The sequence below is a fragment of the Gobio gobio genome (genome assembly GCF_949357685.1).
Source record: "Gobio gobio genome assembly, chromosome: 2".
In the NCBI taxonomy this organism is placed as follows: domain Eukaryota; kingdom Metazoa; phylum Chordata; class Actinopteri; order Cypriniformes; family Gobionidae; genus Gobio; species Gobio gobio.
The window spans coordinates 78,760,881-78,778,896 of record NC_137098.1 but is presented as its reverse complement, the minus strand read 5'-3'; the positions used below and the strand labels follow the sequence as shown (position 1 = coordinate 78,778,896).

The following is an 18,016-nucleotide window of genomic DNA, read 5'->3' as shown; positions in this document are numbered from 1 at the left end:
GCTGCGCATGCGCACCGGAGCAGCGCTAATGGCGGAGAGCGTGCGGTCGCCGTTCGATTACCGGGAGCCCCCGACCCTCGACAGCGACGGGGATGGCAGCAAGCCGCCTCCACCGCGCGGGTCAGTCTCTCTCGCTGGCGAACCGAATTGTGCCGTTTGTCTCGGGGGGAATGCTCGGATTCGCGCGCGTGCTAACGGTTAGCCGGTCCGGTTCTGTTGTCCTCGTGCACCCGCCGTGATGAGAGAAAACCCGTGGCCGTTCTACCGAACGACTCTCATCTCGTTCTCTGAGCTCGCGTGCATCTTTACAGCGTTATTTTTCCGTACCGCTTCACCGGGGCGCGTTAACGTCCGAAGCGGCTGCGACTCGAACGATTAGCAAAACACCGCGAGTGCGCGAAACCTGTCAGCGCGTGCACGGACACTGCTGCTAAGCGCGCTCACGCGAACAAGCGACCATTTCCACAGATCGCCATGGTAACCGCAGCGCGAGACGTCGAGCGATAGCGATTATTTTTGTGTACGAAACCCGATTTTAATAAGTTGTTGTTTTTGTATTTCATGTCTAACTAAATACAACAGTTAACATGATATGCAGTTTGATTATAATGATAATAATAATTTGTTAGTATGTGTGTTCGTGTATATATTGTTATTATCATATATACACACACACACACACACACACACACACCTCAGATCCTCAGCTGTATCAGGCGAAGCGTTTATTGAACTGTTACTGTAATGGAATAATGGACTGATGTTACCTGTGATGGTCTGTATTTAATGCTGTGTGTGTGTGTGTGTGTGTGTGTGTGTGTGTGTGTGTGTGTGTGTGTGTGTGTGTGTGTGTGTGTGTGTGTGTGTGTGTGTGTTTTCCACAGGCGTGTGTGTGGCAGGAAGAGGAAGGGGACGCCGGTGAAAGTGTGTGAGCGAGTGGCGTATGTGACGGAGGATGAAGAGGAGAGTCTGTCTGAACACAGTTACAGCCCAGGTACTGTTATTATATTATATACTATTATTATATTATATATGTACTATTATTATATTATTATATATGTACAGTATACACACAGGGCTTGACATGAGCGCTCTTGCTCACCACCACTCGTGGTTTAGGTGACAAATAGACTTGTTTAATATCTCAGTTTAGGTTATAGACATGTTTAATATCTCAGTTTAGGTTATAGACATGTTTAATATCTCAGTTTAGGTTATAGACATGTTTAATACCTCAGTGTGTCAGCAGGTTTATTAGGCGGCTGTCCCTTTAAGAGCGGCAGGTTTATTAGGCGGCTGTCCCTTTAAGAGCGGCAGGTTTATTAGGCGGCTGTCCCTTTAAGAGCGGCAGGTTTATTAGGCTGCTGTCCCTTTAAGAGCGGCAGGTTTATTAGGCGGCTGTCCCTTTAAGAGCGGCAGGTTTATTAGGCGGCTGTCCCTTTAAGAGCGGCAGGTTTATTAGGCTGCTGTCCCTTTAAGAGCGGCAGGTTTATTAGGAGGCTGTCCCTTTAAGAGCGGCAGGTTTATTAGGAGGCTGTCCCTTTAAGAGCGGCAGGTTTATTAGGCGGCTGTCCCTTTAAGAGCGGCAGGTTTATTAGGCGGCTGTCCCTTTAAGAGCGGCAGGTTTATTAGGCGGCTGTCCCTTTAAGAGCGGAAGGTTTATTAGGCTGCTGTCCCTTTAAGAGCGGCAGGTTTATTAGGCGGCTGTCCCTTTAAGAGCGGCAGGTTTATTAGGCGGCTGTCCCTTTAAGAGCGGCAGGTTTATTAGGCGGCTGTCCCTTTAAGAGCGGAAGGTTTATTAGGCTGCTGTCCCTTTAAGAGCGGCAGGTTTATTAGGCGGCTGTCCCTTTAAGAGCGGCAGGTTTATTAGGCGGCTGTCCCTTTAAGAGCGGCAGGTTTATTAGGCGGCTGTCCCTTTAAGAGCGGCAGGTTTATTAGGCTGCTATCCCTTTAAGAGCGGCAGGTTTATTAGGCGGCTGTCCCTTTAAGAGCGGCAGGTTTATTATATTAGGAGGCTGTCCCTTTAAGAGCGGCAGGTTTATTAGGCGGCTGTCCCTTTAAGAGCGGCAGGTTTATTAGGCGGCTGTCCCTTTAAGAGCGGCAGGTTTATTAGGCGGCTGTCCCTTTAAGAGCGGCAGGTTTATTAGGCGGCTGTCCCTTTAAGAGCGGCAGGTTTATTAGGCGGCTGTCCCTTTAAGAGCGGCAGGTTTATTAGGCGGCTGTCCCTTTAAGAGCGGAAGGTTTATTAGGCGGCTGTCCCTTTAAGAGCGGCGGATCCGGTACACACACACACACACACTCTCTCTCTCGTCCGTTTACCTTCATGTACTCATTATTGTGCAGCTGGGTGTTGATTCCGTATGTGTATTATTGTGTATATCCGGCACATGAGTCAGCTGCTGCTACATTACTGTAATAGTGAAGGTGAAAATCAGCTGATTTAAATATAAACATAAATTACACTCAGTGTTTTTATAGTTATAATACTAACTTTACAATTACATCATTATGTTTCTTCTAAAAATATAAACATTTAAATGGTGTCTGTCCTAAAAACCTGAAGGATTTATTCAAACATGCGTTAAATATTGCAGAAGATGATGATGAATATGCTGATATATTCAGCTAATGCTGGTTCTGGCTCAGTGTGGAGATGGGATGGGAATGAACATGATTGGCCGAAGCCGAACGCAGTTTATCGGGTTTTTTTAATTAATTTTTCAATTTTTTCACCATTGCATAAATTAAAGAGTAAACAATAGCTTTTCACTATTTTGTCTTGCTTTAAAAAAAAAAAAGAAAAATAAATGACATAACTACAATTTAAAAATATTATACAAACAAAGCACAATATAACTTAAAATAAATGTAAAACAGTATTTTTCTTTGTCCATCTGATGTTATGTTGCATGCCTACAGCAGTCCTCATCTATCCCAGCGTGCAGACACAGATGCAGGAGCAGTTATCTGTGTAGATGCGCGCGCAAGCCCTGAAGCCAGATCGCGGTCACTGTCGTGCTCATTACGCTTGTCAAGTAAATGCGTTTAAAGGCTTGCCAGTTTCAACATTTAAAGCGATTGTGCACTCTTCAAAAACAACAATACTTCTCCTTCAGTGCTCAGCTTCTTTCTGTGAGAGAGCCGTGTCGCGTCTCTGAAAACGTGCGCCCTGAGGCAGATCTTTGACCTGCGTCCTCATAAAGCTGTCATTTGTATGTTTTAAGCCCTGCCAGTTTGAACACTAAAGCGAGTTTCGACCATCAGATGTGTGTTATGTTGAATTAATACCTGATATATTGTGACAAACGAACACTCAGACAGAAGCTCGCACATCACGTGAAGATCGCGCGCAGAGCTGCGCAGAAATGCAGGATCAACGCTGTCCTGTGACTAAAGCAAAGTCACTAAAGGAGCTTAGAAACTCAACCGTTATAGGCATATATTTTAATACCTTTGCAGTAAGTACAAACCACAGCTTCATAATGAATAGAGACAGTAAGAGTAATTCACACACAATCACTCTCTCATTAATGCACTCAGATGAATGTAATGCAGGCCTACAGTGTTAATGTATCTGTATCTGATGTACAACAAGCAGAAATCTGCCCCATAGACGATAACTGCTGAAAGAGAACACTTTCCTTTTAAAAATTGTGTTTTAAAAAGTGTTTTAAAATCACAAAGAAATGCACTTTTTCATTAGAAAAAAAAAATTCCGCCTTTAATAGTAGAAAATATTTACAGTACAAACCTTATCAGGAACTTGCTCAAAAACCGAGGTAATCGAGGTCAAATGTTCGAGTACTGGAGGTTTTTATGTTTGGTCAATGGTTAGAGCCGTAGTATCAGCTGAGGGTGCTCTTGCCTCTGAGGGCGTTTAGGCCGCGTCTGCAAACGGCCAGTTCTGCGGCCATCTCAATGAGCTGCATTAGAAGCGTGCGCGCCTCTCACACACACGCGCGGGGCCATGTTTGATCGCGCCATCAAAATGTCCTTGTTCGGTTACATTTATTTGGTCTTTTCACTTATTTTTGCAATAGCAATTTTTGCTGTTTTCGGTTGCCGAACATTCGTGAATGCCTAGAGCTTATGGTTTTCCTGAGGTAAATGTGACATCATAAGCTGTTTTACCGCCGTCTGAGTCGCACGCTTTCAGGAATATATATATATAATTGTGATTATTCAGGTTAAAATGCAATTATTTTTATTTTTTACAAATGAGAAGTGTGTATATATTAGTGCTGGGAATCTATAAAAATTATCGTATTAATCGCATCATTTTTCTGTAATTAATCGCGATTAATAACAAGTTGTTAATATTTTGATATTGTATTAATTTCAGTTACTCTCCAAATTAATGTAGAAACAGTTTATAGACAGCATATGTTAAATATGTGTAGTATTGTCATGTGTTTATGAATGAAGGCCAGAATCACTGATGAAACATTAATGACATCACATTACAGTAGAACTGGAAGATGCCAATCTCAACATTTAGACATTAGAACATATTAGACTTTAAAAAAACAGCTTTAATTTAATTGAACGTAAAACAATCTTTACATAACCCCATTATAATAAATGATATATTTACCCTTCCCTGTTAGACATATACAGAAGTGTAAAAGTTATCAACACCTTTGAGAACTGCAGAAATAATAAGTGAAATATAGATTAATCATCTTCCTCTGTTCCCGCTGTTCGCTGATGAGCATTAATGACATCATCATTAGTGTTAGGCCGATATATCGGGCAGATATTTTTACGTGTATCGGCCGATATAAGGCTGCTGCGTTGGCCGATATTTTCCCCTGCATTATTTCCAGACAGGCGTCCACAGGGCAGCTCTCTCCGTCTTCAAACTCTCTCGCTCTCTCTCGCGCATATTAATCAAAATCAATTGAGAATTGACGCGATGGTAAAAGCTGGAAAGACTGAAGCTTCTCGTGGAGCATTGGGAGATTTTCTCCTGAATTACCGCTGGTGTTTCTACAAGAGATTCAGTGAAGTGCACCTACACTCTAAAACATGCTGGGTTAAAAATAACCCAAGTTGGGTTGAATATGGACTAACCCAGCAATTGGGTTGTTTAAGCAAACATTTAACCCAACCGCTGGGTCAAAACAACCCTATTGCTGGGTTAGTCCATATTCAACCCAACTTGGGTTATTTTTAACCCAGCATTGTTTAGAGTGTAACATTAAACCGTTAACCATTTAACTGAAGTATAGTGCAGTCAGTGTGCACTTTATTATGCTGCTCGCGTGTTGATACTGTGTGCAATAGTGTCATTATTTCATTTATGCTTAAATATTGATTTTCACCACTGAACTCTTTTTTTCTTGTTCTACATCACCTGTTTTTACTTTTTGTTAAATATTGTTTTTTTTAGTTCAATAAATGTTCCTTTTTTAAATTGTAAATTGTTATCATCGTGATCATTGTGTCATTTTTATGATGTAAATTGAGGGAGCAAAAGCAGCATCGGCTCCAGTAAATCGTCAGCTCGTATCGGCATCGGCTGAGGCTGAGGGAAAACCCATATCGGTCGACCCCTAATCATCATCAGTGCTGCTGTCACTTCAGCCGCGTTAATGCTTTCATTTGCCCAGCACTAGTGTATATATAACATTTTCTGCTTATATATTATGACTAATAATAATGATTATTATTATTGCTAATAATATTTCACAAAATAAGAAATATTTCTATTGCAATAACATTTTCATTACTAACAACAAAAAAAAAATTACAGAATAAATATAACATAATGGTATTTATATTTGACAGAGAGCTGCAGTGTTACCTGTTAACATTCAGGCTGCCTATGACTAAAAACATTTATTATAAAATATATTATTAAAATCTGTGATCTGGCGCAGGTATGCAGAATCCAGAACGAGTGTCTGTAATATGAAATATGTCCACTGGGGGAAGACATGTGGATTGGCATATATACGTTATTTAGAGAAGTATAATTACCCAGAATAAGAGTCATCACACTGAGGTCAGCAGAAGAGTCACATGATGAGTTAATGTCCAGCCCTGTGTGTGTCACATGACCCTCTGCTTGAGTGTGATTGGCTGTCTGTGTTGTGTCAGGGGACGAGCCGTATGCAGAGGGGGCTGAGGACCGACTGCCCCCCCCGGGCAGCCCATACTTCCTGACCGACCCGTCGCAGCTCTGGTACTGACCCTTCATCTTCCTCTTCATCATCCTCATCTTCCTCATCTTCCTCAGGCCTGTTCTTTACACTCATCCTCATATTCTCCAGTGTTGCGGCTCCTCTTTCCCAGTCTGTCAGTAACACTCTGTTTACTTCCTGTCTCTGTGAAGCCCCGCCTCCTCCTTCTGTAAAGCACACTGGCCGGCTGGAGCGGTGTGTTGTGATTGGTGTTTGGGAAATGCCCCGCCCCTTTATTCAGTGTATGAAGAACTGTCAACATCACACACTCCAGATGGTCATCAGTGTGTGTGTGTGTGTGTGTGTGTGTGTGTGTGTAGTGTTCCTGAGCTGGATGAGGAGGGAGCGAGCGGCGTCCGCGGCCCTGTCCTCTTCCACCCGCCGGCCAACTGCAGGATTAGAGAGGTGCATTGTGGGAATCAGGTCCGGCTTGTCGTCATAGCGATTCGAGACATTGCCAAAGGCGAGGAGATCACGGTGGACTACAGCCTCAACGACTGGGGCGAGAACGCCATCGTACGTCAGCAGGCAGATTACTGCACTTTATTCATTATAAGTGTTACCAGGTCACGTGATTCATGTGTGTGTGTGTGTGTGTGTGTGTGTGTTTTAAACGGCTCTGTCTCGTGTTTATGATGTTGTGTGTTGTTGAACTACAGGGGTTTCACAGCTCAGTGTCTCCACGAGGGTTTGAGTGTGGATTCAACCCAGAGGGCAACATCAAGAAGGTGATACACACACACACACACTCACTCACTCACACTCACTCTCACACACACACACACACACACACACACACACACACACACACACACACACACACACACACACACACACACACACACACAAACACACACACACACACTCTCTCTCTCTCTGCTGAAGCGTCTCTCAGTGGTCTGTGTGTCTTTAGGAGGAGGAGGCGGGGTCGCTCCCTCTGTCCCTCACGGTTTCTGACTACCTCACTCCGTCATGGTCTCTGTCGCCCTCCTCGTCTCCGGTGTCCCACTCTGAGGCCAGCGACTCAGACCGAGAGGATGAGGAGGAGGAGGAAGAGGACGACGATGAGGATGATGAGGATGAGGAGGAGTTGGAGGAGCTGAGGGGCCGGATGATGAGGCGGCGCAAGAAGAGGAAAACCTCCGCCACTGTCAAGAAAAAGACTCAGCCCCGCCCCCTGTCTTTCGCTCACCCCGCCCCCTCCTCCCCCTCCCCCTTCCAGCAGCCTCTGGCCACGCCCACCACGAACATAAACAATAACATCAACATCAACATCGGGCACGGGGCGAGCCGGCGGCAGCACTGCCCCTACTGCGGCCGGCACTTCCGCTCGCTGGCCCGGCACCTGGAGAAGCACCACGAGCAGCAGCCCGAGGTGCGGGCGGCCCTGGAGCTGTCCCAGGCCCCCAGCGCTGACCCCTTCCCCTCCGCCGCCCAGCCCTCGTCCTCTCTGGGGCCGCCGCTCTTCTCCCGGGAGCAGGAGCCTCCGCCTTCTAAACCGGGAGCCGTCTCCTTCTCGCTCTCCGTGTCTCCGCCTCCCTCGAAGAAGCCCTCCACCACCACCACGCCCACTCGGAAGGGTGGCAAAAAGAGAGCCGCCCCCGCCGCCACGCCCAGCCCTCGCCCCGCCAGGAGGGGCCGCCCACCCAAGAGAGAGAAGGAGCCGCCGCAGAAGAAACAGGAGGAGGTGGAGCCGCCGAAAGAGGAAGCGCCTCCTACACCTGGGAAAGAGGAGGAAGAGGAGGAGCCTGAGCTGGACACCAGAGAAGATGGAGCTGCGGAAGAGAAGAACGGGGAAATGACGAGGTACGTTTGGGTTGCAAAATTGGAACATGCACATGAGCTTTAATGCCATCCCATTCTTCATCCGTAGGGTTTAATATGGAGTTGCAGCTCTAACAGCTTCAGCTCTTTGAGGCTTTCCTCAAGGGTTATGGGGATTGTCCAAAATGTCTTGGTGAAGCATTAAGAGTTCCTTTCACTGGAACTAACCCCTGAAAAACAACCCCATGAAGGGACTGAACACCTGAACACCTGTGGAGGGGCGGCACAATACAATACAGGCAATATAGTGTAGATATAAATATAAAAACTCAGATAATCTTTGGTGGTACAAACTAAGTCAAAGTGCACAGCAGTGAAAAAAAACTATTAATTCAATTGCAGCTACTTTGCTAACTTCCCAAATATTTTTGTTGACAATTCTTGTACGTTTGGGTTTTACTACACCTGTGGTGTTCTGGGTCAAAAATTACTGGTCTACAAAACATTCTTATAAATCTTCTGTTATGCTTTGTTATCGCCAAATATTGGATTCAGTCTTTTAATAACTTGTTTTCTTTCAATTAGCTCAGATTTTGTGTTTGTCTGTGGAACGGACTGATCGCATGGTTTAAAAGGCTGGTCGTTTTTGACCCGGAACACCAAATTGGGTAAAAGATTTTTAGCAAAGGTGTTAAATCTAGGCCTGTCACGATAACAAACTTTGCTGGACGATAAATTGGCCAAGAAATTTTTGTGATAAACGATAATATTGTCGTTCTGAGACCATTTTCATCTAAAATAATGATAATGGCATAATAATGCAGGTACACCTTTTCAAAGATCAATAAACTTTTATTTCTAAAGACTATTTAACACTGAAAACGGAAAACATTTTAAATATCCACAATAAATGAACAAAACAACCAGAAACAATAAAAGCAATGGACTCTCAGTCTGTTAACAAACAAATTAACTTGAATAAATACCCAAAACAATAAATAAAATGGATGAAAACTACAATGGATGATTGTGTTTTAGGTGCATATTAGGGGTGGCACGGTTCACAAAACCCACGGTTCATATCACGGTTTTCGGTTCTGTACGGTTTTTGTTGTTTTTTCTTTTAATCGTTAACACTCCAGAAATGTACTTCAGCATACAATATATAGCTTAATCATCCACAAATATTTAGGATACAGTATTAAAAAATATGTTATATCATGTAATCATGCACAAACTGAATTTGACTTGACCGTAAGCACATTATTGGGAGCATCTCTGAGGAAAGCTAGGGGAGATTTTGATACAGCAATAGAGAAGACATTGAGGACATGCTTTTCATTTATTTGGCAAAAAAAAGCAGAATATGTATTGCTATCTCTACAGGAACTTATGTGCCTTTTTAGCACACAAAGATTATCTTGCATTTATCAAACTGCCAACTTCAGTGTAGCTTTAAGCCTCGTTTAAACTCGACGTGTCCGCAAGAGCGCGAGGGTGCGCGCGGCAAAAATGGCGTCAGCGTGGAGCGGGCGGTAGTGCGCCTTGAGTGCGCAATTGTGTAACTTTGCGTGCGGCTCCGCAACCGAAGAAGCACGAGTTCCGGGCAAATCTGGCCGAGAATGACGCCTCATCATCGAGAGAGCGAGAGACGAGGAAAACAAACAAACAAGCATGCAAGTGGAAATTATCGCGGCCGGAAAATTCATCAAGTTCTTTTTTTTTTCTTCGTGCAATTAATTGATTTATTGACTATCGCAACAGGCCTAGTTAAAGGGTTAGTTCACCCAAAAATGAAAATTCTGTCATTAATTACTTATCCTCATGTGGTTGGACACCCGTCAGACCTCCGTTCATCTTCAGACACAAATGAAGATATTTTAGTGTAAATCTGATGCTCTGAAAGGCCTCCATTGGCTCAATGCACGGTTCACTCTCAAGACCCTTAAATCGCTTCGCAAACAAGAACAAATGTAGGCGGGGCTTGAGTGTGTCTGTGGGGAATTATTGGATGGTTGTGGTTTGCTATTGGTGGATCTCATGTGAGTGACAGGTGGCCCCGCCCTCATCATCAGAGAAGAGATGCAGTTATTCTGACTGAAGATTATGAACTCAATAATGATGAATAATGGAGATGTGTATGGTCTGGATGTTCACTGCTGTTTGTCCTCCTGCAGCTCTCAGCGCTCCCACATGCCTCCTCTGCTGTCCTCTCTCTCCACGCTGGTGCTGTTCCTCCGCCGGCAGCAGCACTCCTCCTTCCTCAAGCTGACCCGCGCCAGCTCTCCAGAGGCCTGGCGTCTGCTCTGCCACTCCAGCCTGGCTCTGCTCATCCTCTACAACCGCCACCGCGAGTGCGAGGTGGCCAAGCTCACCATCCAGGACTACCAGGACCGGCACTCTGTGTCCCCGGCGGACGCCTCCCTGTCCCCCTTCGAGCGGCAGGTCCTCTGCCACCTGACCCGCGTGGGCGTCCTGGGCAAGCGCGGGCGCGTCCAGCCGCTCATCCTGCCTCCGCACTCAGAGGCGTGTCTGGACCTCCTGCTGAAGACGTCTGCGGATGTGGGCGTCGACCCCGAGAGCCCCTACGTGTTCTCCCGGCCCTATCACTCGCCGGCCACGCCCCTCCGCGGCACAGACCTCCTCCGCAGCCTGGCGCGCACCAGCGGAGCGAAGAACCCCACCACCCTCACCGCGCCGCGCGCCCGCCGCCAGGTGGCCATCCTCACCCAGCTCCTGCTGATCGAGGAGGGCGAAAGAGCCCCGGGCGCCGCCGCCAAGCGACTGGAGGACTTCCTGCAGACGGAGTACCATGTGACCCAAAGCTGCGCTCGGATTGGCCAGGACCCGGCGCTGATGAACCGCGTGGGGCGGGTGGTGCTGTACGGCGAGCGGGAAGGGGTTCTGTTCAGAGGGATGAGTCTGCAGCACATCTGCCTCGAGCTGGACGGTAAGATTTGTTAGAGCAGGTCATGTGACATTACGTCTGTAAATGCATGGGTGTACATTACGATACTGCGAGAGATGGACACGTATTGCATCTGAAGAAAGTTACTTTGAAAAGTAATGCATTACAATATTGCGTTACTCCCTTAAAAAGTAACTCATTGAGTTACTTTTTAAGAAAAGTAATGCGTTACATTACTTTTGTGTTACTTTTTCTCACCTGGGCTGGGCTTGTTTTTGTTTGTTTTTATAACAAAAAAGTTATATTTTTGTAAAGACCTCTTCATACCAAAATGTAAATAATAAGCCCCAGGCTGAGGTAAAAATGCAGATTCCCTCATGAACACTAGAGGGCGCAGCTCTGGATAATGGGAGAAGAGGACGCAGGAGAAAAAAGCTTTACCAATAAAAACAATAAATCTAGTAATTTTCATCATCAAAGGTCAGCAGCAAGACATTGGTCAATTAAATATAAAGGTAGATTATGCATAAAAATAGTTGTTTTATTTAACATTTAATTATTGGAGGTTTGCATAGTATTCTGATTTAGCATTTGACTGATTTTATTCATTTTGAGGAGGACAGAATCTTTATTGTGCAAGTGAGATAAATAAATGCTCACATTTAGTCTAGAACTACAATAACCATCATGTTCACACACACACACACACACACACACACACACACACACACACACACACACACACACACACATATACTCTGCACTAACTCTCAACATGAGGACAGGACAGCTGTCAGTCAAACTAATGTGAAAAAGTAACTCAGAGATTTTGTTGTAAATTTGAAAAGTAATGCGTTACTTTACTAGTTACTCTGCAAAAGTAATCTGATTCCGTAACTCGAGTAACTTGTACTGCGTTCCCCCAACACTGCCCCTGAGCACTGTTTTCTCTCCGTCTGGGCAGTGATGTCGGGAAACTCTGCCGACTCGTTCTCAGAAGACTCTGATGGGGAAGGCAGTGGGAATAAGGAGAGAGCTGAAGTGGTGAAGAAGAGGGCGCCCAGTGCTCGAGGGCCGCAGCCGAAGAAGGGAAAGAGCCCGCGTGTGACTCCGGCCACGCCCTCCCCGTCAGCCGGGCTCAAGAGGCGGAGCGCACAGGTCAAGTCCGGTGAGTCACATGACCCCACTTTCACTTCTCTACTAAACACACTAGGGATGGGCATTTTCCCAAAATATTGTATTCGAATATTTGGGCTCATAAAAAACGAATATTCAAATATATTTGTTTATTTAAATGACGTTATTTTGAGAAAAGGAGAAAGACGTAATCTTTTTTTTTTATTCATCATGTCGTCACCATTTCTGAACAAACTTATGATTAGGTATACACAACAAGCTTACGTTATATCTTAAGGTTTTCATTCAGTTCAAAACATTAAACAATGTGTGTAAACCAAAAATATAGGCCTAAAGAACAAAAGCATTATAAGCTCAAGCAGCACGAGCGGGAAAAAACACTAATAAAGCAGAGCGCGGCAGTTATCGTGCAGAACTACATATACACACGAGTCAGAATATGGTTATCGTGTTTTTATATAGTTGCACGTTATAATGTTGAAAAAAACAATAATATCATGTGGATGATGATTTTCTCGGGTGAGAAAACAAGCCCCGCTGACTAGGGATGCACCGGTTGACCGGCCAAAAACCGGAACCGGCCAGTTGCCGATCGCGCGCTAGAAGCAAAAACCGGCTGGTTCCGGTTTTTGTCCGGTCAACCGGTGCATCCCCTTTTCTTTGTATTTTTCTGCCGATTTATCCGGAAGTGCGCCCGCGTGCACATACGCCTATATTGCAATCATTCGCGAACATGTCACTTGTGTGTTACAAACGGAAACTGGAGAACTGAGGGAAGAGACGAGATGCTGAAGGGAATGAAGAGCCGCTTTCCTGCGCGAGCTTACCTCAACCGTAGATAGTGAGCGTTTGTTCAGCTCAGCTTCTCACGTGTTGGATCGGATGAGAACGAAACAGACTAACTTGTGACAAAGCCGAAATACTTCTTTTTGTAGCCAAAAGAAGAACATGAATGCTCTTTTGAAATGAAATACTATCAGTTCTGTAGCCAATAGGATGATCATTTTTATTTGGTAACACTTTAGAATAATGGTCATTAGTTAATTTTCCATACTGTCCCAACTTTTTCTGATTTGGGGTTGTAGTTAACTACATTAGTTAACATTAACTAAAAATGAACTGCACTTATAAAGCGTTTATTAATCTTTGTTAATGTTAATTTCAACATTTACTAATGCATTATTAAAATCTTGTTAACATCAGTTAATGCAGTGTGAACTAACATGAACAAACCATGAACAGCTGGATTTACAGTATATTAACTAACGTTAACAAAGATGAACAAATACAGTAACATATGTACTGCTCATGGTTAGTTCATGTTAGTTAATACATTAACTAATGTTAACTAATGACCATTATTCTAAAGTGTTACCTGTTATTTTACCTTAAAATTACATTGAATTCATTTGATTTAAAAAGCACCTGCTGAAGCATCTTAGTTTTTTTCGTTGCACTAAACATTATTTGATTTAACATTTTGGAACAATTATATACTCTGGTTGGATTTAATTTCACTGGTAAAGACTTTTTTTCTTTACACTGAATTTAAAAACAAATGCTGATTTAAGTAACATCTTTGTTTGGATTGCAGAATATGCAGTTGTTGCCTTTAATGTCACCTTTCAGCCTTTTCACTTCCAATTCAATTTCCCGTTAATTTCAGATTGCGGACTTGTTTTCATTAGCCAAAATCCAATTTAGCCTGTTAAATACCAAATAAACATCTTGTTCATGTATACTTTCATTCTTTTATTGTGTAAAAAAAAAAAAAAAGGGAAATCAGTATCGGAATCGGCCAGTTTTCTTGAAAAAAATCACTACCGCTGCCAGACGTTGCAGAGACACACAGATAACGGTGTTAAGTGATGTTTCTAACAGCACTTTGTGTTTTCTGTTCTTAAACCATCGCCAAAACTTAAAGGAAGCACTTGTCTCGAGATCATTCTGCTGTGGTTATCCCTCTCTCTCACGGTGAACATCTGTGCTTACCTGCACTCGGGATGCAGTGGTGGAAACATTTTCTACATTTTTCAACTAAACATCGAAATAAATCTAATTAATAAACTAAATTAACCATTTAAACTAAATTATTGATCTAAAGCCCACACTGTCACTGTATGATAATTGAAATGAACTGATGACATCAGCGTTTTTTCCAGAATGGCTATACAGCTGAATAAAATTATGCTGCATTATTTTCCTGTTTAACACTGTAAAGCTGCTTTGAAACAATCTGCATTGTTAAAAGCGCTATATAAATAAAGTTGACTTGACTTGACTCATTCCACTGGTGTTTGGATTTGATGTGATTTCATTAATTCATTTTATCAAAAGTAACTCCATTTTGTAAGATCATTTTCAATGTTCATCTGAGTAATTCCAAACAGGACATTATGTGATCAAATACACTTAACTTATATCCACTCAGTGGATTTAGTTATAACTGCGAGTTTTAGAGGGATTATCGTTGCATTTACGGCCAGCAAAGCAATATAGTAAAATTCGAATAGTATTTTTATTTTTTGATTATTAATTACAGATCGAATAATTGAATATTTGTGCACACCCCTAAAAAATACTGGAGCTTAAGGGTTTAATGACATTTAAAAGTTTGGTTAAATCAATGGGTTATCGGCATCCACATCGGTCAAGCACTGAATCAAAGGTGTGTGTATCTGCCAGATGTGTTCAGTGTGTGTGTGTGTGTGTTCCTCAGGCAAGCGCGGCGTGCTGAAGCGGCCCTGGTCGGAGGCGGAGCGTGTGGCCGTGGAGACGCACCTGAAGAGGAACATCATGGACCTGCGGGTTCCAGCGAAGGCGGACTGCGAACGCTGTCTACAGCTCTGCCCCCTGCTGGCCAGCAACCAGCGCGACTGGAGGGCCATCAAGTTCTACTGCCACAACCGCATCCAGCTGCTGAGGAAACAGGGCCGCCGGGACGGGAACGCCGTCTGAGACCGCAGTAACACACTCACACACTCACACACACACACACCGTCATTCCAGAGGACATTCGAGGATAACACTTACTGAAGTAGAGCGACGCGAGGACAGGTTTTTATCTTATTCAAACTCTTCTAAGCTATCACGCAGTGCAATGATGACGTGTGTACCGCACACACACCTCCCACATTCCCCTGTGTGTGTGTGTGTGTGTTTCTCGGACCACTTCTGTGTCTGTCACCTTTCACACACAGTATTCAAACTCGTGGATTATTCAGACTCTCTTTACGCGACTGACATAACTCGACCATGGATTTTGCTGTGATGGATTTGGGCGTTTTTTTCTCGACCCACTGGTTGTGAAACAGTGTTTGATGACGGGGGACCAGGTCAGAGGTCAGCGTTACCTCAGATCTCTCTGGTTTCACTGCAAAACCCACTGGGAAAAAGAGGACATTTAGCATGAAGCCTGATGCAGAGATGGCTTTGCTAACCGTTGGCTTACCTCAAACGATCACAATGACTTGGAAAACAAACTCTCCACTTGTTTTTTGTAAAGTCTCATTTGTTAGCATTAGTTGATGCATTAGTTAACAGGAGCAATATTTGACAGCATGTATTAACTTTTGTTCGCTATAAACATGTTGTGTATGAACTAAAGTTAACAGATGAAAGTGTTATGATCGTCATCATCAGTGATTTCTGTGACGCACTGATTTGATGGACATAAGCAGAGGAAATGCAGTATTTTACCATTCAAATATTCAGATTTTTGCATTACGTTAATGATCATTTTTATTATTTATGTTCTTAAATGACTGAAACTTATGGGAGCTTGCTTCTGCCATGGAATAGAAAAATTAAAAAGGACTTTTTTCTCACATTTGCGAGCTATAAAGTCATAATTACCTTTGAATTGTTTTATTCCGTGGCAGAAACAAGCGTCCATAGTAAATATCAGTAGTCTGAGAAATGGGCGTCTTTTTTTCATGCAGTCAGAAATGTGCATGCATCTTTCAGTAGTGTGAACTTTGACCTGGGCGTGTTCTCGGCAGTGTCTGTGGATGGTTTTCTCTGGCAGACGGGCCGCGGATGTTAAACACTCGTTCTCGAGATCAATCCCTTTCGTTCCGGTTGAGTTCTGTGCCAAACAGATGTTGTTTCCCCTTCACGTCTTCACGACCTCTGAACTCTGTTCTGTGTACAGTGACGTATCGTAGCCCTGATGTTAGACCGTAGACGTGCTCATGTACATTCTGTAAATACTGACTACATTTTAAAGTTGTTTTCTTAAATGCTGTTGTAAAGGTCTATCAGATTTTAGCGAGATGATATCTTGACAAATACAGAGGTCAATGTCACATTATTTGAGTTTCAGATTGTCATGTGCTTTTATTAAATCACAAACACATGAAAACATCCATCGGCGTGTTCTTGGATATTATTTATGAGGGTTTTTTGGATCTACCAACTGAACACTTTGAACTCATAGGAAAGTTAAATCTGTACTAATACCTTCCATTAAAGCGGGAACGGGTAAAACGTGTTTCTGATTCTGAAATGTGGTGACATTTACAAAAACAAAAGTTTTCCGTTGGCTAATTATAAGGCGAGACTCTACAGGCAAAAACACATGCATCTGTCAAGTTTGAGACTTTAGGCTTTTCATAAAGGGTTTTTAGACTAGTGGAAAGACAACATCCAAAATACACATTTAAAGGGATAGTTCACCCAAAAATGCTAATTCTGTCATTAATTAATCTGCCTCATGTCATTCCAAACCTGTAAGACCTTCGTTCATCTTCAGACACAAATGAAGATATTTCTGATGAAATCTGAGAGCTCTCTGACCCCTCCATACACAACAGTTGTTCCTCCACTTCAGTAACACTTACACACACCAAAACTTACAGTTTTATTCATATCTATATTCTGAAGGTTTTTAGTGAGGGGTTTGTTCATATATCATTCAACCTGATTTATAGAACATTTTATTCCTAAAAACATGGAGAAAACGTGTTTTTTCTGTCTGTTGACAGTATTTTCCAAAATCTCCACTGTAAAATCCTTTAACTCTAATATGTCAACACAATCAAACACACATTTTGAACCTGGCTTTATCCAATGTTCAGATTTATGTTCTGCAATGTGTGCAAATTAGAGCATATTTACTTATTTATTTACATATTTGAACAATATTTCAGAAAAGTTGTAATATAAAGCAACTGTCTTAGATTTCAGTCTCAACACATGTCATTAAATGAGTTGTTCCTCCACTTCAGTTACACTTATACACACCAAAACTTACAGTTCTATTCATATCTATATTCTGAAGGTTTTTAGTGAGGGGTTTGTTCATATATCATTCAACCTGATTTATAGAACATTTTATTCCTAAAAACATGGAGAGAACGTGTGTTTTTATGTCTATTGACAGTATTTTCTGATTTATGAAGTGATGGAAATAAATATCCTAAATCCCCTCACTAAAAACACTGAACTCTAATATGTCAACACAATCAAACAAGAGTTTTGAACCTGGCTTCATCCAATGTTCAGATTGATCTTCTGCAATGTGTGAAAATTAGTGCATATTTACTTATTTTTTTACATATTTAAACAATATTTCAGAAAAGTTGTAATATAAAACAATTGTCTTAGATTTCAATCTCAATACATGTCATTAAATGAGTTGTTCCTCCACTTCAGTAACACTTACACACACTTTAGTAACACTTACACACCAAAACTTACAGTTTTATTCATATAAAAGAAAACGTCTTTTTTTCTGTCTATTGACAGTATTTTCCAAAATCTCCACTGTAAAATCCTTTAACTCTAATATGTCAACACAATCAAACACACATTTTGAACCTGGCTTTATCCAATGTTCAGATTTATGTTCTGGAATGTGTGAAAATTAGAGCATATTTACTTATTTAATTTGCATATTTAAACTTCAGAAAAGTTGTAATATAAAGCAATTGTCTTAGATTTCAATCTCACTACATGTCATTAAATGAGTTGTTCCTCCACTTCAGTAACACTTACACACACCAAAACTTACAGTTCTATT

The 18,016-nt window shown here is 42.6% G+C and overlaps 1 protein-coding gene across 1 annotated transcript; it reads left to right on the top strand.

Moving 5' to 3' along the window:
• LOC307122674 (uncharacterized protein) lies at nucleotides 1–16,478 on the top strand. Its single transcript, XM_079810836.1, has 9 exons — nucleotides 1–120; nucleotides 885–994; nucleotides 6,103–6,187; nucleotides 6,506–6,701; nucleotides 6,845–6,913; nucleotides 7,099–7,991; nucleotides 10,127–10,899; nucleotides 11,822–12,025; nucleotides 14,714–16,478. The coding sequence occupies exons 1-9, from the start codon at nucleotides 8–10 to the stop codon at nucleotides 14,950–14,952; spliced, it is 2,682 nt and encodes an 893-aa protein (XP_079666962.1). The 5' UTR covers nucleotides 1–7; the 3' UTR covers nucleotides 14,953–16,478.
• The last annotated feature ends 1,538 nt before the right edge of the window (nucleotides 16,479–18,016 follow it).

Excerpts from the sequence above, each read along its gene's own strand:
- LOC307122674 (XM_079810836.1), top strand. The coding sequence starts at position 8 with ATGCGCACCGGAGCAGCGCTAATGGCGGAGAGCGTGCGGTCGCCGTTC. Across the intron at positions 6,914-7,098 it reads CAGAGGGCAACATCAAGAAG|GAGGAGGAGGCGGGGTCGCT; the intron begins GTGATACACACA and ends GTGTGTCTTTAG. Across the intron at positions 7,992-10,126 it reads AAGAACGGGGAAATGACGAG|CTCTCAGCGCTCCCACATGC; the intron begins GTACGTTTGGGT and ends GTCCTCCTGCAG.